At 38.3% G+C, this 22,029-nt stretch overlaps 1 protein-coding gene across 1 annotated transcript in view; it reads right to left on the reverse strand.

Moving 5' to 3' along the window:
* C2H1orf21 (chromosome 2 C1orf21 homolog) overlaps nucleotides 1-22,029 on the reverse strand; it is a 231,047-nt gene that overhangs the window by 20,534 nt on the left and 188,484 nt on the right. Inside the window, exons 4-5 of the mRNA XM_060091147.1 lie at nucleotides 8,498-8,574; nucleotides 812-872 (exon numbers count right to left, since the gene is read on the reverse strand). Of these exons, the coding sequence (XP_059947130.1) occupies nucleotides 812-872; nucleotides 8,498-8,574 (138 nt within the window). The remainder of the gene's footprint in view (nucleotides 1-811; nucleotides 873-8,497; nucleotides 8,575-22,029) is intronic.

Raw genomic sequence — 22,029 nt, forward strand, 5'->3', positions numbered from 1 at the left:
TCTTCAGAATAAAGTTTTCAAATTATAATTCTCAGATGTATAACTTTAGTATTTAAAATTCACTCCCTGCAGTGATAAATTTAAATTCTCTAGGCATGTAAGCCTTTAATGATTACCATATTGAACCCTTCATTCAGTTAATTCTCATATGGCACTCTGAGATCATAAGTATGGGTTAAATTTCCACATGAATCAACTTAGTGTCTTACTGTCACTGTAGAATCCACACTTTTAGAGAAGCAACCCGGAGACTCTGCTTTGGAGTCAGACAGACATGGGCTGGAATTCTAACACGACCGCTATTAGCCTTGCAAACCTGGGTAAGTTACTCAAGCATGAGCCTCAATTTCCTTATCTGTAAAATGCAAATATTACCTGTCTCATGGTCACTTCCCTGAGGTAAGGTATTGATTGCAACATGTTTGCAACATTTGTAAATAACTCAGAGCAGTGTTGGGTATGTAGTAGACAGGTACTAAGGACCTACTTGCTTGCAGTCTGAGGTCCGAGCAGGGCATCAGGTGCAGACAATACACAGTGATAGACAGCAAAGCTCCGTTTCTAGGCAAAGGCTCTTACCAGTCTCTACCTGACTTTCCACACTTTAAAGAATGATCAACAGTAGCCCAGGATCCTGGGAAGCTCTGTTATACATTAAATATTCTCCTAGCCACATTGTGGTGTGTGGACGTTTGTTTTAACTCTAACCATCCCCTTGTTAAGAAAAGCTTTGTAACAGAAACCAGAATATTGTTACTCTAACACATGAGGCAATATTTCTCTTGAAACATGTAGTTATTTTACTTCTTACCTTTTCAATTTTTTCATCCAGCATTCTGAAGAATTCTTGTTGGCTTTCAGAGATGTGCATGCTGAAAAACAAAGAGTAGTTAAGTGCATATTTCAGTGTTTTCTTAAACCTAGCTCCCTCAGATGAAAAATGCTGGGTCCCTAAACTTTGGGGCAGTCATTTATTTCTTGCAGACTTTTCCACTGAAGTACTCTGAAGTCACACTAAGGATAAATGTCATTACAGTAATCCTGCAAACGTGTTTCATAATAGTCTATCAGTTCCTATGATTTAAGGAACGCAATTTCCTTTCAACGTACATGTTATTTATAGTGGTGTTACTCGGAGGTGCGTGCCCAATTTTTGCCTTGTAATTAAAACAAAAAGCACAGGCAAGCAGTACATGGCATATTTCAACCCTGCGTGTAACCATAACAATATATCCTAGTTATTATATTAAAATGTGTATTTTACACAGGCTGTCAGCATCAGCATGGCATTCAGCTGACTGCATAGGTGTGGGCTGGCAGCAAACGAGCCGAGAACTTGACCCGAATATCTCCTGTACTGGTGACAGCAAATGCACCTCTTTGGAACTGAAATCCACTGGAACGTGAGAGTAAGTGAGGAGGCATGTCTGAGTAGCCCTCGCCCTGTGTGTTTACCTGTTCTTTGCTATTTAACGGCATACTTAATGAGACGGACGTGGTTCGTGAGGACAAAACTAAGAAGGTAAGAAGAGCAGAGAGGATTCGCGGACAGGAGGGAAAGGGCCTTGAATGGAAGGGTGACTTATGTATTCTCAAATCCCGATGCACTAACTGAGCTCTTTCAGATAAACTCCGTTATCCCTGGAGGTGCAGCAGACCCTGCCAGGTGGAGCAAACGTCCACCACGGAGATCCTCGTTACCTGTGTGTTGTCTTAGAGATGATGTAACCAGACAGCGTGAGGCTTACTCTGCTGTTCTTCATGCATTCCTTTCAGAGAGAAGCCCTAAATCTCTTCCATAGGGAGAGAGACAGAACTTTCACTCTGATGAATTACCCGCTATCGACTGACTCCCGCCTAGGTAAACAGGGATGTCCTCCTCTCACGTGGAAACTATCAACACAGTGGCATTAATAATAGTTCTTACCTTCCAGGGTACACACCGCACTGTGAGAAACAGTCCCTAGGTAACAACTTGATTCTTAAACCCCTACTGATGGACAAGTTGATGATTGTGAGTGAGGGGAGGAGACGGAAAAGCATGGTGGGCTGGCTTTACTGTCTTTCTTCAAGATTTAGGAAGGGATAATTGGATTGTTTCTCATTTAGTTTATAAAGTATGAATACTTGATGCTAAGATTAATTAGATCTAAAAATCTTTTATAAAAGCCTGTATGTTGGCATTTAACTACTACAGCTTAATAATTTCGGCTATTCCTATTTCTCTCTAATTACTAAAATTCCACCTTGGAAAACACAACGCTCCCCTGGAACATTTCTTTTTTATTGAGGTATAGTTGATTTGCAATATTATATTAGTTGCGGGTGTACAACATAGTGACTCAAAACTTTTATAGATTATACTCCATTTATACCCTGGAGCATTCTTGTGGCTCCCAGCTGGTCTCGGCCAAGCTCTTGTGAGTTAACCCTGCCATCAGAGGCTCTTCTTTCTGTGACTTGTCAGTTTCCTGAGACTAGGGTGATGATGCTATGGAATCTTAAGGACAAGTAATCAAACGAAGGAAAGGTGGACAAAATGAGCTCTAGAGCCGAAAGATACACGGCTCCCATTTTAAGTGACTTTAAAAAATAAGCTTCCAAACAATAAACACCTAAGCTGCGAAAGTATAAGAAGGCAACGTCTTAATTCCCAAACACTTCACCTGCAAAAATGAAATTCCATTACTTCTGAAAAATCTTAGCCTAAACACAGTTATTTCTTCATGATTATCATTACTATTTTTCAATGGCACCTCAGGGAAGTGGGGTAATCCTAATCCTCACAGCAGGACACACCATGGCTAGTAGTTCATGGCTCACTTTTATTGAGTTATTTTTAAAAATAATAGTATAATAAGCACCCACGAAACCAAAACAAAAAACCAAAGCTGCGATTTTTATTTATATTTTTAACATCTTTATTGGAGTATAATTGCTTTACAATGGTTAGTTTCTGCTTTATAACAAAGTGAATCAGCTATACATTACATATATCCCCATATCCCCTCCCTCTTGCGTCTCCCTCCCACTCTCCCTATCCCACCCCTCTAGGTGGTCACAAAGCACCGAGCTGATCTCCCTGTGCTATGCAGCTGCTTCCCACTAGCTATCTACTTTACATTTGGTAGTGTATATATGTCCACGCCACTCTCATTTTGTCCCAGCTTACCCTTCCCCCTCCCCATGTCCTCAAGTCCATTCTCTAGTAGGTCTGCCTCTTTATTCCGTCTTGCCCCTAGGTTCTTCATGACTTTTTTTTTTTAGATTCCATATATATGTTAGCATATGGTATTTGTTTTTCTCTTTCTGACTTACTTCACTCTGTATGACAGACTCTAGGTCCATCCACCTCACTGCAAATAACTCAATTCCATTTCTTTTTATGGCTGAGTAATATTCCACTGTATATATGTGCCACATCTTCTTTATCCATTCATCTGTCGATGGACACTTAGGTTGCTTCCATGTCCTGGCTATTGTAAATAGAGCTGCAGTGAACACTGCGGTACATGATTCTTTTTGAATTATGTTTTTTTCAGGGTATATGTCCAGTAGTGGGATTGCTGGGTCGTATGGTAATTCTATTTTAAGTTTTTTAAGGAACCTCCATACTGTTCTCCATAGTGGCTGTATCCATTTACATTCCCACCAACAGTGCAAGAGTGTTCCCTTTTCTCCACACCCTCTCCAGCATTTATTGTTTGTAGATTTTTTTTTTTTTTGCTGTACGCGGGCCTCTCACTGCTGTGGCCTCTCCCGTTGCGGAGCACAGGCTCTGGACACACAGGCTCCGCGGCCATGGCTCGCGGGCCCAGCCGCTCCGCGGCATGTGGGATCCTCCGGGATCGGGGCACGAACCCGTGTCCCCTGCATTGGCAGGCGGACTCTCAACCACTGCGCCACCAGGGAGGCCCTGTTTGTAGATTTTTTGATGATATGGCCATTCTGACTGGTGTGAGGTGATACCTCACTGTAGTTTTGATTTGCATTTCTCTAATGATTAGTGATGTTGAGCATCCTTTCAAGTGTTTGTTGGCAATCTGTATATCTTCTTTGGAGAAATGTCTGTTTAGGTCTTCTGCCCATTTTTGGATTGGGTTGTTTGTTTTTTTGTTACTGAGCTGCATGAGCTGCTTGTAAATTTTGGAGATTAATCCTTTGTCAGTTGCTTCATTTGCAAATATTTTCTCCCATTCTGAGGGTTGTCTTTTTGTCTTGTTTATGTTTTCCTTTGCTGTGCAAAAGCTTTGAAGTTTCATTAGGTCCCATTTGTTTATTTTTGTTTTTATTTCCATTTCTCTAGAAGGTGGGTCCAAAAGGATCTTGCTGTGATTTATGTCATAGAGTGTTCTGCCTATGTTTTCCACTAAGAGTTTTATAGTGTCTGGCCTTACACTTAAGTCCTTAATCCATTTTGAGTTTATTTTTGTGTATGGTGCTAGGAGGTGTTCTAATTTCATTCTTTTACATGTAGCTATCCAGTTTTCCCAGCACCACTTATTGAAGAGGCTGTCTTTTCTCCACTGTATATCCTTGCCTCCTTTATCAAAGATAAGGTGTCCATATGTGTGTGAGTTTATCTCTGGGCTTTCTATCCTGTTCCATTGATTTATATTTCTGTTTTTGTGCCAGTACCATACTGTCTTGATTACTGTAGCTTTGTAGTATAGTCTGAAGTCTGGGAGCCTGATTCCTCCAGCTCCGCTTTTCTTTCTCAAGATTACTCTGGCTATTTGGGGTCTTTTGTGTTTCCATACAAATTGTGAAATTTTTTGTTCTAGTTCTGTGAAAAATGCCATTGGTAGTTTGATAGGGATTGCGCTGAATCTGTCGATTGCTTTGGGTAGTAGAGTCATTTTCACAATGTTGATTCTTCCAATCCAAGAACATGGTATATCTCTCCATCTGTTTGTATCATCTTTAATTTCTTTCATCGGTGTCTTATAGTTTTCTGCATACAGGTCTTTTGTCTCCTTAGGTTTATTCCTAGGTATTTTATTCTTTTTGTTGCAATGGTAAATGGGAGTGTTTCCTTAATTTCTCTTTCAGATTTTTCATCATTAGTGTATAGGAATGCCAGAGATTTCTGTGCATTAATTTTGTATCCTACTATTTTACCAAATTCATTGATTAGCTCTAGTAGTTTTCTGGTAGCATCTTTAGGATTCTCTATGTATAGTATCATGTCAGCTGTAAACAGTGACAGCTTTACTTCTTCTTTTCCAATTTGGATTCATTTTACTTCTTTTTTTTCTCTGATTGCTGTGGCTAAAACTTCCAAAACTATGTTGAATAATAGTGGTGAGAGTGGGCAACCTTGTCTTGTTCCTGATCTTAGAGGAAATGGTTTCAGTTTTTCACCATTGAGAACGATTTTGGCTGTGGGTTTGTCATATATGGCCTTTATTATGTTGAGGTTAAGTTCCCTCTACAAAGCTGCGATCTTAACAAGAACCTAGAGGTTACTTACGTCCCACCCATGTGTGTTTCTCGCAACTCAAGGGAACCATCATGCCCCCGCTTTCCTTTTACATAGCTTTACTCTATCTCTCTATGTGCTTAAAAAGCAGATGATTTATTTTAGTTGTTTTTAACTTTATAGAGTGCATTATGCTCTGTGTAATGTTGCAGGACTTACTCTTTGTTCTAGTGCTATATTGCTAGGGCCCATCCAGCATTGTGCATTGTTGCAGTGCATTCGTTTTAACTGCTAATATTCCACTGTGTGAATACAGTGTAGTTCATCTATCCAATTTCCTGTCAAAGGGCATTTGGGTTGTTTCTAATTGTTAAGGTGTTCTTATCAAGTGTCAGACACTGTGATAAGAACAGGGCATACATTATTTCATTTAAGCCCCAGCCCTATAAGACAGGATTTTTCACCTCCATTTTTCTTGGAGAAAACTGAAGCTCACAGACATAAGGTCATTGACCTGAGATTACAAAGACAGTAAGAATGTGCTCTACGTGGTGCATCAAATGAAGATGTGAGCATTATCTGCCTTCATTATTAATAAATCTGCCATTATCAGGTATGGGATTGTCCTTCCACTCATGGGGGAAGAGCCTCATCTTATTTTATACAGCTGCATAATAAATAATAATTTCCTGGATCCTATATTATGTCAGCAAGTAGAAAAAGTAAAATCCTTCTCTTAGCCCTCCAGAAATATTTCTTAGTTGAATTCCAGAAACCCAATGATCTGACTCACAGTTTAAAATACACACACACACACACACACACACACACACACACGAGCATTATGCTGTGTGAAGAACAGGGGATTTTCTTCATAATTTTAATGTAAACACACGAGCCAATTTAATCAACTTCTCTGAAAGCTTCAGCACATGCCAGTCTGCAAAGCATGCTATTTCAATGTGTCAAAGTTAAATAAGTATTTGCTTTAAAGGAAAAAAGAAATTCTCAATAGAGTCTTTTTCTAGAAGCATTTAAAAGGAGTATATATCTAATGGCTTGGATGAAAAGATGATTTGGTAGTGTTATCAGGTAACTGTTGTCCCCAGAGGCAGATAAAATTAGTGTAGATAAAAGTGATTACAAGTGAAGTGGATTAGGTAGGTTGTGATTATAGCATGACATTTACCTGAGGGTGAAAAAAATCGGTTGTCCCATTATACTGACACTGTAAATGATAAATGGATTTTAAAATGTCCAGTTTTCTTTGGAAGTAAAAAATTCAATCCCTGAGCTCATTCACCACCCCCTGAAGAGTCCTAACCACCATATCACAGTGGCCATGGCTGCAGCAGTTTCAGACACTCAGTCAGGTTAAAGTGATTATGTTATTTTTGTCTCAACCTCCTGGGAAGAACCAGAGAACACAACTTTTTCCACTTATGATATTGATTTACATATATGTCATAGTTAAATTTATTTGGGGATGGTGGAGACTGTGTCAGATGTACTTGTGTGATCAGCACCCTTAGGGAATTTGTTCATATTTAGGCAGTAACAACACAAAAGAGATTTACAGCCTCTGGGATTACAGCTTCTTTGAAGAAAGGGCAGGTAGCTTCGAAGTCACCCAAGTGCATTTTATCACCAAGGTAGACTCAGTTTTAGAACAATATAGAAATTACTCATTATTCTCTTTAGCATTTTAATTTAGCATTTTAATTGTGAAATACTTAACACATAGAAAAGGAAACATATAATGTTATTTGTACATTTTCAAATAATAATAATTAAAGGAACACGGATGTAACCACCACTCGGATTAAGAGATAGAACCTCTGGTCCCATTGTCTTCCATCCAGTAGAAAGAACCACTATTCTGAATTTAATGCCTTTTCATTTCCTTGCTTGCCTTTATTGTTTTACCACGTACATATATATAATGTATGGCTTAGCTATGCCTGTTTTTGCACTTTATATGCATGAAACTGTACATAGGCAGGTACTACCACTTACCTTACTGGTACAACCTTACATTTCATGAGATTCCTCTATCTTGATCTGGGTAGCTATTGGTCATTCACTTTCACTGATATGTAGCATTCCCATCATAAGAATATACCACATTTTTGTTATCCATTACATGTCTGATGGACATTTGGGTTTTATTCTCAAGAGCTTTTTTTTTTTTTTTTTTTTTTTGGCCACGTCACCACCACGAGGCACGCAGGATCTTAGTTCCCCGACCAGGGATGGAACCCATGCCCTGTGCAGTGGAAGCATGGAGTCTTAACCACTGGACTGCCAGGGAAGTCCCATATCTTCAAGAGCTTTAAGAGTTCACATAAACAGTGCTGCTATGGACATTTCAAAATATGCCTGCTGGCACACATGCACAAGAGTTTCTCTAGGGTATACACCTGAGAGTGGAGTTGTTTTCCAAAGTAATTGTACCAGTTTATATCCCTACATTCTGGTAAACATTTTAGTATCATTAGACTTCTAAATTTTTGCCAATCTTGTGGTGTGAAATGGTATTTTTTCATATGCATTAGCTATTCATGTTTCCTCTTCAGTCAAGGGGTTGTTTATGTCTTTGGCCTGCTTTTCTATGAGTTCTGTCTTTCACTTATTGATTCATAGAAGTACTTGATATATTCTGGAAACCCAACTATTGTTAATTATACGTATTGTAAATATATGCCATCATTTTGTGGCCTTTTACTCTCCTATAGTATATTTTGATAAACAGAAGTTCTTAATTTTAATGTAGTCACAAACATTAATCACTTTCCTTAAGATTTGCATCCTTTGTGACTTATTCAAAGTTTTTCCCTGCCCCACGGTTATAAAGATTCTCCTTCATTTTCTTCTAACGGATGTGAAGTGTCTGCTCTGTCATATATTGTGGGTCTGTTTTGGGTCTCTCTATTTTGTTCCATTAGACTAAATCCCACTGTCTCAATTACTGAGGCTTTACCATACGTCTTGGTTACCTGGCAGGCAAAATGGAGCTCACTCTAAAAACATTTTTAGCTTTAAAAACAATATAGGAAAATAGGAACTAGAACTTACTTTGCTCTGGGTTGATGAACTAATCCCGGAATCTCTTTATTAGTTTTAAGTCTTACATTTGAACTGGCACTTTTTTCCTGAAACACATAAACACACATGTAAAAGACAAGATGAGAATCAGCAATTAAACAAGAGCATAAATTTTCATCAACACAATGTTAGATTTGTTGGGGAGCCTCTGAGGTTGGGGAGGACAAAAGTCCTTACAAAGATGTCACACAGTACAAGTAGAACTGCCAAATATTTTAACAGGGAACATTGTCCTGAAAAGAGGAATTAACTTTTATAACAGCTATGGCTCCTTTTAGAAAATAACGTGTGAGTAATATTGGATTTTTAGGTGGAGTTACTGAAAACAGTAAGAGAATCAAAGAACAGAAGATTCTAGTGAAAGAGAACAGCAGTAGTACAACCACAGCCATTGTTTGCTTGCCCAGGTTAAGTGACTTTGTGCATTTTATTTGTGAAAGACAACTGCAGTTACTGACACATAAAGTTTGCATAAGGCCCTAGCAGTGACAGGGACAAGAACATGACTAAAAATAGCTAATATTTTCCATGTATAATGAATATTGAGATTGAATTCAATTACATTAATGAAACTCAATACTAGCCTGTATTCCAGAAATACTTCTTTGGCTTTTAGCCTGATCTGATTTCTTTTTCCCAGTAAACCAGCCACATAGGAAAGAAATACTCTCAAATCTTAAAATACAAGTATATCAGTAAGCACACTGTCTCAATAATACTACTGCTTTGTGTTTTTACATTATCTTTAAAAAAATATTTAAGGTGCTCTAAAATTTGCTCTCTAAATATACCCCCGAAAATGAAAGGAAGGACTATTCTAAACCTACTTAACAGGTGACTATATACACTCAAGCAACCTGAGGTGTGGCAATAATTAAAGACCTGGGGTAGGTAGGGGCAAGGAATAAAAAGTCCTGTGGGCCGACCCACCATTCTCACCACAGGCAGAGTGATGTGGGATGGCACATAAACAGATGGTCCCCAAATGAGCTCTTTCAAGAGCTCATTATTTCTCCTAGGATAGAAGAAGCCATGTAAATCAGTGAAACTGCAACAACTTACATGACTGGTTGTTTGCTATTTACCAACAAACATGAGCATATCTGTATAATGGCAGTCCTCCAAAATAGAAGGTAATTTTGTTTGTGATCTTCCAGGAGAAGAAACATTCATTACAGTTCTTTTGCAGTCTAGCTTACCTTCTTTACCTCACACTAAACTCGAGAATGTTTTCATGAACATTTAAAAAGTATAAAATATATACTGTTCCCTCTGCTGATGTAGTCAGTGAACAACAGATGAACTACCTTATTTTTTTTACAAAGAAGGTGGGAGAACAATTAGAAAACTTTAATGCACTAAGTCCAGGAGGGCGGGACCCACATCCCTTCTTTACAACTGGAACAACAGTGCCTGGCTAGGGGCCTGGCACTCCATGGGAGGCACTCATCGAATATTGGTAGAACAAATAAATGATGTCAGCACATAATTAACTTTTCTAAACATAGATAAAAATAGCTCAACTGTAGTCTCTCTGCAGGACTGAAGATGTAGGTTCCCTCCAAATGAGTCATTTTCTCCCTTAAACTTTATGTGTGCTTGGATTAAGCACTGAAAATGGATGTATTTGATGTGACAGAACCTTATTCTTTTTCTCTATTCACATAATTTCCTAAACTCTTTGAACTTAAATGATGCATCATAATTTTAAACACTGCTAAGGCAGGAAAGAGACTTCTAATTCTAAGAATGCAAAGACATATAATTATATTCTGTTTCTATTCAATTTATTAAACTGTACCCTTCATAACTATACTGTCTTACCAAATCTTCCTTAAAAACACATGGTGTGGCTGCTAAAAAAGAAGGAACTGCCCCAAACAGAGACTCAATAGATGGGGAGGACACTTTAGGACATTGGGCACAGATGTGCCCTTCCAGGAAGTGAGAGTACCCAAGGTGAGACAGAGATGGGGGGTGAGGGCATGGGGGATGGGGAGGAGGCAGCTGGAGATTTCCTGGTTACAAATATATACATAATTACATAGAGATTTCTATCTATTTTGCACTTATAATGTATTTGTTTTTACAAATTACCACTCATCAAGATCAGTAACAACTCACCACATGTTATTCTAACTGGTTGCATGTATCAACTCATTTTAACGTTCACAAGTATATATATATTAATTTACTTTTATGCCCACATACCTCTCTGAGATAGGTATCATTATTTTCCCCATTTTATAAATGAGGAATCTGAGGTATGGAGAGGCGAAACACTTACTGGGATTCTACAAGTAATAAGTAATAGCGTTGGGATTTGAATCCATGCAGAATGGCCCCAGAGTTCATGCTATTAGCCACTAGGCCAGTAGTCCTTGAAGTTTTTAGTATCAAGACCTCTTACCTATATTATGCAAATTTGATACATTTCATTACACAATATGAAAAAAATCACATTTGTTAAAATCAGCATCAATCTCATGAGAAAAATCTTTCCTTTTTTTTTTTTTTTTTTCTTTTTTGTGGTATGCGGGCTTCTCACTGTTGTGGCCTCTGCTGTTGCGGAGCACAGGCTCCAGACGTGCAGGCTCAGTGGCCATGGCTCACGGGCCCAGCCGCTCCGTGGCATGTGGGATCTTCCCAGACCAGGGCACGAACCCGCGTCCCCTGCATCGGCAGGCAGACTCTCAACCACTGTGCCACCAGGGAAGCCCTTTTTCCTTTTTTTAATTTTAATTTTTGGCTGCGCTGCGCAGCATGCGGGATCTTAGTTCCCCAACCGGGGATCGAACCCGTGCCACTTGCATTGGAAGTGCAGAGTCTTAACCACTGGACCGCCATGGAAGTCCCTCATGAGAAAAGTCTTGACAAAAGGTGTCAAGCTCATAGTGGTGGATACAAGTTTTCCAAAATTCTAATTTTGGTTTAACACTAGAATTTTATGACCAGCAATAAACACTGACAATTGTTTTCTTTGGAGTAACGGGCTCTATTCGGTCATTTTTGAGAAACTGTTTGCCAAATACCTAAGTCTGAATATCCATAATTTGTCTGCCAGGCACTTTTTTTCTACAGTAGAGATGGTGTCCCACAAAAAACAGCTGTAAGTTCAGCTTGCAACTCAATCAATTGCAGAAGTGCTTTTCCTTGAGATAACGATCTTATTCAAAAATAAAAAGATATGCATCTAAGGTCTAAGAGTTAAAAAATTCAATAATTTCTACTGCTTCATTAAGGGCATTCTTTTTTTTCTAAGAATCAATTTTATTTATGGTTGCGTTGGGTCTTCATTGCTGCCCACGGGCTTTCTTTAGTTGTGGCGAGCGGGCTTCTCATTGTGGTGGCTTCTCTTGTTGCGGAGCATGGACTCTAGGGCATGTGGGCTTCAGTAGTTGTGGCTCGCAGGCTCTAGAGCACAGGCTCATTAGTTGTGGCACACGGGCTTAGTTGCTCCGTGGCATGTGGGATCTTCCCGGACCAGGGATTGAACCCGTGTCCCCTGCATTGGCAGGTGGATTCTTAACCACTGCGCCACCAGGGAAGTCCCCATCAAGGGCATTCTTAAGTGAAAATAGAATATATTCTTCCACTATGCTTGGTGGTGGTGACTACTAATAATAACTACTATTAGTACTACTAATAATAGTACTACTATGACTACTAATAAGGTGTGGTGCCAATGCCTGGATTTGTGCTAAGGCACAGGCAGTTTTACCCACCATTGCTTTTGCACCATAAGTACAAATGTCAACAGCTATTTGCCTTCAAAAAGGCAAATAGCTTCTTTATTATTAGGAAAATGACTGAAGACTCCCTGAGAATATCTCAGGAACCTCCAGGGGTCTGCAGGCCACACCTGAACTATATATAGTGCCTTTCTATTTCTTTTGCATAGAAAAGAACTTTCAATTATTTAATTGTGGTATACGCTTTAAGAAAAAATATTTAACTGCCTTATTGAGATAAAATCTATATTCCATACAATTCCCCCATTATAAATGTATGATTAAATGATTTTAGTAAATTTATACAGTTGTGCAATTATCACCACAATCCAGTTTTAGAACAGTTAGATCAGCCCCAAAAGTTTCGTCATACCCATTTGTTCTCATCTGTAGGCCCCAGCAACCACAGATCTGCTTTCTGTCTCTACAAATTTGCTTCGTCTAGATTCACATAAATGGAATCATACAATATATAGCCTATTGCATCTGGAATTTTTCACTTAGCGTAATGTTTTCGAGATTCACCTGTACTTCAGCATATTTCAGTGTTTCATTTATTTTAATTGCTAGATAATGTTCCAATGTATGGATATACTGTATTTTGTTTATCCATGCATAACTTGATGAACATATGGACTGTTTCCAGTTTGTGGCTATTATGAATAATGCTGCTATCAACATTCGTATACAAGTCTTTGTGTGAACATACATTTTCATTTCTCTTGGGTAGACTCTAAGGAGTGGAACTGCTAGATTATATGATAAATTTATATTTGACTATTTAAGATGTCACCAAACTGTTTTCCAAAGTGGCTGTGTCATTTTACATTCCCACCAGCAGTGCAGTTCCAGTTTCTCTACCTCCCTGCCAACACTTGGTATTGTCTTTTCAATTATAGTCATTCAAGTGGGTGTCTCATTGTGGGCTTTATTTATTTTACAAATTTTATTTATTTGGATTTGTTCTTATATGTCTTTCTATCAGAACACCTAGCACCTTGCTACATGGGAGCATATATATGCTTACTGGTTCACTGTATTTACATCAAGAAGTCAGTTTTGGGGCTTCCCTGGTGGCACAGTGGTTGAGAGTCCACCTGCCGATGCAGGGGACACGGGTTCGTGCCCCGGTCTGGGAAGATCCCACATGCCGCGGAGAGGCTAGGCCCGTGCGCCATGGCCGTTGAGCCTGCGGTCCACAACGGGAGAGGCCCACGTACCGCAAAAAAAAAAAAAAAAAAAAAAAAAAAGTCAGTTTTATATTTGCTTACAAACACCAATTTAACTTCTGCTTTGGGTTTGTTTGTTGGGGAAGGAGAAGTTTAAAGAGACCTGTCTTTAAAAAAAGAAACAACAAGCAAACAAACAAAACCAAGAAAGGCCAGAGGAAGGATGAGACTGATGGGAGTCTCAGATGGAGCAGCTCCAACAGAGAGGGCTGAGAGCCATGCCCCATTTGGGGTGCCCCAGGAATAGGAACAGAGAATTAAACTGGGAGATGACGGAAGAGGTGACTAAGATATTATTTCCCTTGGCAAGAAAAAACTATTTTAATGACATTTGATACTCTAAGTACCTAAAATAAACTGGGACCAAGTGGGATTAAGATGAAGCCATTAAAAGGGCCCTCAGCAGGCAGTTGGTAGAGCTGTGTTTTTATGATCCATCCATATTGGTATCAGAATCATCTAGGAGGCTTGTCAAAATACAGATTCCCAGGCCCAACACAATACCTCCTAAGTGTCAGATTCTGGGATTGTGCCCAGGAATCTGCATTTTATTTATTTATTTATTTATGGCTGTGTTGGCTCTTCGTTTCTGTGTGAGGGCTTTCTCTAGTTGCGGCAAGTGGGGGCCACTCCTCATCGCGGTGCACGGGCCTCTCACTATCGCGGCCTCCCGCTGCGGAGCACAGGCTCCAGACGCGCAGGCTCAGTATTTGTGGCTCACGGGGCTAGTTGCTCCGCGGCATGTGGGATCTTCCCAGACCAGGGCTCGAACCCCCGTCCCCTGCATCGGCAGGCAGACTCTCAACCACTGCGCCACCAGGGAAGCCCCAGGAATCTGCATTTTAAACAAGGGTCCTAGGTGACTCTTAACTCAGAAACGTTTGAGGACTTTTATTTCAGAGAAAAGGTACCTTTGTGCTTAGAATTCTCCCTCTTGGCCTTCCACAGAGCAGTTTTCAAACTGAGCCCTGGGGTTCTGCAGAGCTGCCTCAGGGGTCAATAGCCAGGCCTCTCAGAGCAGCAATCCCTTGAACTGTACATTCAGGGGCTTTCAGTGGATGCTGGACAAAAACATCCATTTCTCAAAAATGTTTGCAAACTAATGTCAGGTAGTGACAGGTTTATTTAAACAGCAAATCGAATAACTCCTTTGCTTGCAATTTCATTTATGAACAGAACACACTTGTCAGTGTCTAGAGTAAACCTATCATTCTCTTCTTAGCTTCTCTCATGTTGAAGACAGTCAAACCGAAATATATTTATTCTGCTGCTCCCAATCTAGGGGGGCATCTCCCAAAGGGAAAGTCAGAATACAAGAGAAATTGACAGCTTCTTTACAAAGTCCTCTTGAACTTCAGCTCCTTAATTCTGAAGGAAGCAACACAACGCATTCAGGGAGTTGAAGAAAGTACCCCACTACTCCCTGTTGGTGAGGGAAGGAGCTTCTTTCCTCCTATCACTTCTTTGCCTGTGTCATCCCACTGAGTCTGGGTCCTGGGAGGTTCCCAGAGTTGGTCTGGTTTGGAAGTATGAGGAGGAATTTCTTTTTTTTTTTTCTGGGCCCAATGGCAGGAAGTTCTGTCTTATAAAGAAATCTCAGGGGCCAGATGGATGGAGGAAGCTGGAGGCCTAGAGAAAAATAGTGGGAGTTGGAGTACTAGCTTCTGGGACCTGCTAATGAGGGGCCGCATAGAGAAAAGGTACAAAAGCACTAAATACGAACTCTCAGTGGGTTTCCCTCTACACAATGACTCTGTGTGTGTGCATTTTAACCACTGCATTTCAGAAAGTACCTGAAAACTACAAAAGGTAAATACTTTAACTAGAATTAGGAGATTTTTGGGGGGTACACACACATTTAAAAATAAGAACACATTCAGCTATAACATAAATAATGAGTAATCATTCCAGCTTCTGGGGATTGTCTCATACGATATACTCTCTGAGAAAACAATCTCATTTGATGTTTTAAAAATTTGTGTGATTTCGTATGTAGTATTAACACAAGTAGGACACCACCTCCTTCAAATATAAAGGAATAGTATCTTCCATCTTCTGAGTGATGGTGATTAGCTAAGCCACATTTATTCTACCAGAATATCTGGATGTTAGCAAATGGCAAGGCCCAAGCTACGCAATGCAACTGTTGAACTGGGCCCACCAGTATCATGATTACGTGAGGTCAACATAATTATAATTACCTGTCCACGGAAATTATTAGAATTATTAGTATTTTGTTAGAATTATTTAGTAGTGATGAAATTGGCATGGAAAGTCTCAGCTTTATGGAAATTCTTTCCATAAATTAAAATATAACCATGTACCTCATTTTATACCAAGTAAATGTTAAGTAGAGCAAATCAGTTTTAAAGCACCAAATATTTTTCACATAGTTGTTTCACAAGATAGATTGGAAACATTTAAAATAATCTTTAAAAAGTAAACAGTTTAAAGAAATTGCTCAGAACAGATTTCACTGTTTACCAACAAACCTAGAACCAAGTCTTTCAGTTACTATGGCAGGAATTAAAAGAAACAAGCTACATTCACAGAAAGATAGACAAGATGAAAAGGCAGAAGCTACATACCAGATGAAGGAACAAGATAAAACCCCAGAAAAACAACTAAATGAAGCGGAGATAGGCAACCTTCCAGAAAAAGAATTCAGAATAATGATAGTGAAGATGATCCAGGAACTCGGAAAAACAATGGAGGCAAAGATTGAGAAGATGTAAGAAATGTTTAACAAAGACTTAGAAGAATTAAAGAACAAACAAACAGAGATGAACAATACAATAACTGAAATGAAAACTACACTAGAAGGAATCAATAGCAGGATAACTGAGGCAGAAGAACGGATAAGTGACCTGGAAGACAGAATGGTGGAATTCACTTCTGTGGAATAGAATAAAGAAAAAAGAATGAAAAGAAATGAAGACAGCCTAAGAGACTTCTGGGACAACATTAAACACAACAACATTCACATTATAGGGGTACCAGAAGGAGAAGAGACAGAGAAAGGACCTGAGAAAATATTTGAAGAGATTATAGTCAAAAACTTCCCTAACATGGGAAAGGAAATAGCCACCCAAGTCCAGGAAGCGCAGAGAGCCCCATACAGGATAAACCCAAGGAGAAACACGCCGTGACACATAGTAATCAAACTGGCAAAAATTAAAGACAAAGAATAATTATTGAAAGCAGCAAGGGAAAAACGAAGAGTAACATACAAGGGAACTCCCATAAGGTTAACAGCTGATTTCACAGCAGAGACTCTATAAGCCAGAAGGGAGTGGTATGATATACTTAAAGTGATGAAAGGGAAGAACCTACAACCAAGTTTACTCTACCCAGCAAGGATCTCATTCAGATTTGATGGAAAAATAAAAAGCTTTACAGACAAGCAAAAGCTAAGAGAATTCAGCACCACCAAACCAGCTCTACAACAAATGCTAAAGGAACTTCTCTAAGTGGGAATCACAAGAGAAGAAAAGGATCTACAAAAACAAACCCAAAACAATTAAGAAAATGGTCATAGGAAAATACATATCGATAATTACCTTAAACGTGAATGGATTAAACGCTCCAAACAAAAGACACAGGCTTGCTGAATGGATACAAAAACATGACCCATATATATGCTGTCTACAGGAGACCCACTTCAGACCTACGGACACATACAGACTGAAAGTGAGGGGATGGAAAAAGATATTCCATGCAAATGGAAATCCAAAGAAAGCTGGAGTAGCTATACTCATATCAGATAAAATAGACTTTAAAATAAAGAATGTTACAAGAGACAAGGAAGGACACTACATAATGATCAAGGGATCAATCTAAGAAGATATAACAATTATAAATATATATGCACCCAACATAGGAGCACCTCAATACATAAGGCAACTGCTAACAGCTACAAAATAGGAAATCGATAGTAACGCAGTAATAGTGGGGGACTTTAGCACGTCACTTACACCAATGGACAGATCATCCAAAATGAAAATCAATAAGGAAACAGAAGCTTTAAATGACACAACAGACCAGATAGATTTAATTGATATTTATAGAACATTCCATCCAAAAACAGCAGATTACACTTTCTTCTCAAGTGCACACAGAACATTCTTCAGGATAGATCACATCTTGGGTCACAAATCAAGCCTCAGTAAATTTAAGAAAATTGAAATCATATCAAGCATCTTTTCTGACCACAACGCTATGCGATTAGAAATGAATTACAGGGAAAAAATGTAAAAAACAAACACAAGGAGGCTAAACAATACATTACTAAGTAACCAAGAGATCACAGAAGAAATGAAAGAGGAAATCAAAAAATACCTAGAGACAAATGACAATGAAAACACAATGATCCAAAACCTATGGGATGCAGCAAAAGCAGTTCTAAGAGGGAAGTTTATAGCTATACAAGCCTACCTCAAGAAACAACAAACATCTCAAATAAACAATCTAACCTTACACCTAAAGGAACTAGAGAAAGAAGAACAAAGAAAACCCAAAGTTAGCAGAAGGACAGAAATCATAAAGATTAGAGCAGAAATAAATGAAATAGAAACAAAGAAAACAATAGCAAAGATCAATAAAACTAAAAGCTGGTTCTTTGAGAAGATACACAAAAGTGATAAACCATTAGCCAGACTCATCAAGAAAAAGAGGGAGATGACTCAAATCAATAAAATTAGAAATGAAAAAGGAGAAGTTACAACAGACACCACAGAAATACAAAGCATCCTAAGACACTACTAAAAGCAACTCCATGCCAATAAAATGGACAACCTGGAAAAAATGGACAAATTCTTAGAAAGGTATAACCTTCCAAGACTGAACCAGGAAGAAACAGAAAATATGAACAGACCAATCACAAGTAATGAAATTGAAACTGTGATTAAAAATCTTCCAACAATAAAAGTCCAGCACCAGATGGCTTCACAAGTGAATTCTATCAAACATTTAGAGAAGAGATAACACCCATCCTTCTCAAACTCTTCCAAAAAATTGCAGAGGAGGGAAAACTCCGAAACTCATTCTACGAGGCTACCATCACCCTGATACTAAAACCAGACAAAGATACTACAAAAAAAGAAAATTACAGACCAATATCACTGATGAATATCGATGCAAAAATCCTCAACAAAATACTAGCAAACAGAATCCAACAAAAGATTAAAAGGATCATACACCATGATCAAGTGGGATTTATCCCAGGGATGCAAGGATTCTTCAGTATACATATAGCAATCAATGTGATACACCATATTAACAAATTGAAGAATAAAAACCATATGATCATCTCAATAGATGCAGAAAGAGCTTTTGACAAAATTCAACACCCATTTATGATAAAAAACTCTCCAAAAAGTGGGCATGAAGGGAACCTACCTCAACATAATAAAGGCCATATATGACAAACCCACAGCAAACATCATTGTCAATGGTGAAAAACTGAAAGCATTTCCTTTAAGATCAGGAATGAGACAAGGATGTCCACTCTCACCACTATTATGCAACATAGTTTTGGAAGTCCTAGCCATGGCAATCAGAGAAGAAAAAGAAATAAGAGGAATACAAATTGGAAAGAAGAAGTAAAACTGTCACTGTTTGCATATGACATGATACTATACATAGAGAATCCTAAAGATGCCACCAGAAAACTACTAGAGCTAATCAATCAATTTGGTAAAGTTGCAGGATACAAATTTAATGCACAGAAATCTCTGGCATTCCTATACACTAATGATGAAAAATCTGAAAGAGAAATTGGAAACACTTCCATTTACCATTGCAACAAAAAGAATAAAATACCTAGGAATAAACCTACCTAGGGAGACAAAAGACCTATATGCAGAAAACTATAAGACACTGATGAAAGAAATTAAAGATGATACCAACAGATGGAGAGATATACCATGTTCTTGGATTGGAAGAATCAATATAGTGAAAATGACTACACTACCCAAAGCAATCTACAGATTCAATGCAATCCCTATCAAACTACCAATGGCATTTTTTACAGAACTAGAACAAATCATCTTAAAATTTGTATGGAGACACAAAAGACCCCGAATAGCCAAAGCAGTGTTGAGGGAAAAAAACGGAGCTGGAGGAATCAGACTCACTGACTTCAGAGTATACTACAAAGCTACAGTAATCAAGACAATATGCTACTGGAACAAAAACAGAAACATAGATCAATGGAACAAGATAGAAAGCCCAGAGATAAACCCATGCACCTATGGTCAACTAATCTATGACAAAGGAGGCAAAGATATACAATGGAGAAAAGACAGTCTCTTCAATAAGTGGTGCTGGGAAAACTGGACAACTACATATAAAAGAATGAAATTAGAACACTCCCTAACACCATACATGAAAATAAGCTCAAAATGGATTCAAGACCTAAATGTAAGACCAGACATTATAAAACTCTTAGAGGAAAACATAGGAAGAACACTCTTTGACAGAAATCACAGCAAGATCTTTTTTGACCCACCTCCTATAGTAATGGAAATAAAAACAAAAGTAAACAAATGGGACCTAACCAAACTTCAAAGCTTTTGCACAGCAAAGGAAACCATAAACAAGACGAAAAGACAACCCTCAGAATGGGAGAAAATATTCGCAAAAGAATCAACGGACAAAGGATTAATCTTCAAAATATATAAACAGCTCATGCAGCTGAATATTGAAAAAACAAACAACCCAGTCCAAAAATGGGCAGAAGACCTAAATAGACATTTCTGCAAAGAAGACATACAGATGGCCAAGAAGCACATGAACAGCTGATCAACATCACTAATTATTAGAGAAATGCAAATCAAAACTACAACGAGGTATCACCTCACACTAGTTAGAATGGGCATCATCAGAAAATCTACAAACAACAAATGCTGGAGAGAGTGTGGAGAAAAGGGAACCCTCTTGCACTGCTGGTGGGAATGTAAATTGATATAGCCACTATGGAGAACAGTATGGAGGTTCCTTAAAAAACTAAAAATAGAATTACCATATGATCCAGCAATCCCACTACTGGGCACATACCCAGAGAAAACCATAATGCAAAAAGACACATGCACCCCAATGTTCATTGCAGCACTGTTTACAATAGCCAGGTCATGGAAGCAACCTAAATGCCCATCGACAGATGGATGGATAAAGAAGATGTGGTACATATATACAATGGAATATTACTCAGCCATAAAAAGGAATGAAATTGAGTCATTTGTTGATATGTGGATGGATCTAGAGACTGTCATACAGAGTGAAGTAAGTCAGAAAGAGAAAAACAAATATCGTATATTAATGCATGTATGTGGAACCTAGAAAAATGTTACAGATGAACCGGTTTGCAGGGCAGAAGTTGAGACACAGATGCAGAGAACAAATGTATGGACACCAAGCGGGGGAAAGCCGTGGTGGGGTGGGGATGGGGTGTGCTGAATTGGGCGATTGGGATTGACATGTATACACTGATGTGTATAAAACTGATGACTAATAAAAACCTGCAGTATAAAAAAACAAACAAAAAAACAACTAATACTAAACTTTCTTTGGGTTATTTGTATGGAAATATGTTAATATAAATGTTTCAGACATTACATGAAATTTCTAAAAATCTTATATGTTCTGGTATAATGTTATAAGTCATAATTCTAGTTATTACTTTAAAATGTATATCTCAGAAATAACTAAATTTCCTTGTCAATTGCATTATTATGAACTTTCATCAAATCTTTAACCGTGGTCATTTCTAAGTCTTTTGTCATTTACAGACAGTTCTGGGTATACTCTGATGCTTTTGCAAAAATGTTCCTATAAAAAGGTTTCATCTTCAAGGAATTCATGGAAAAGACTGACAAGTACAGGTTTCTGGTAACAGATTATACTGCTGAACTGAATGAATAAGCATTTTCAGAACTCTAACGGAAAACTGATGAATTCATAAAAGTGCTAACAAAAGATCAAGATGAAAAAAAAATTAATTACATGGGATTGAGTGAACTGATGAGGATGATTATAAGATTTGTGAGTTTCTGTTTGAATAAAAAAAAAATCCCACAAGGACTCAGAGGCAAAAAGTATACAAATCAATTTTCACTGCAAAGTAAAGGAGCTGTTACAGTGGAGGATTACTGGACTGAATGTCAATATTATGACATAGTATGAGTGTGTTTCGTGTTTGGTAATTGCAATCATTGTTGCTTTTGTTGTGGTCATCCATTTACAATGCTTGGTGACAGTTTATCTCTTGTAAAAATAAAATAGAGTGTGTGTGTGTGTGTGTGTGAGTTGTGGAAAAAAAATAAAAGAAACAAGCTATAATTTTATAAATCACACTTAGAATTATAAGTTAAGGATGTTTACAACAAGATGATGTATCTCCAGGTTTTTCTAATTTGGAAGAACCGCATTCAATTCTTGGCCAAGATGCCGAAAAGTTAGGACAGGGTAGGTTATGCTGCAGTAAAAAACAACCCCTGATATCAGTAGTTTAATAATATACAAGTTTATGTCTTACACCTGCTAC

Source organism: Mesoplodon densirostris, chromosome 2 (genome assembly GCF_025265405.1).
Source record: "Mesoplodon densirostris isolate mMesDen1 chromosome 2, mMesDen1 primary haplotype, whole genome shotgun sequence".
Taxonomy (NCBI): domain Eukaryota; kingdom Metazoa; phylum Chordata; class Mammalia; order Artiodactyla; family Ziphiidae; genus Mesoplodon; species Mesoplodon densirostris.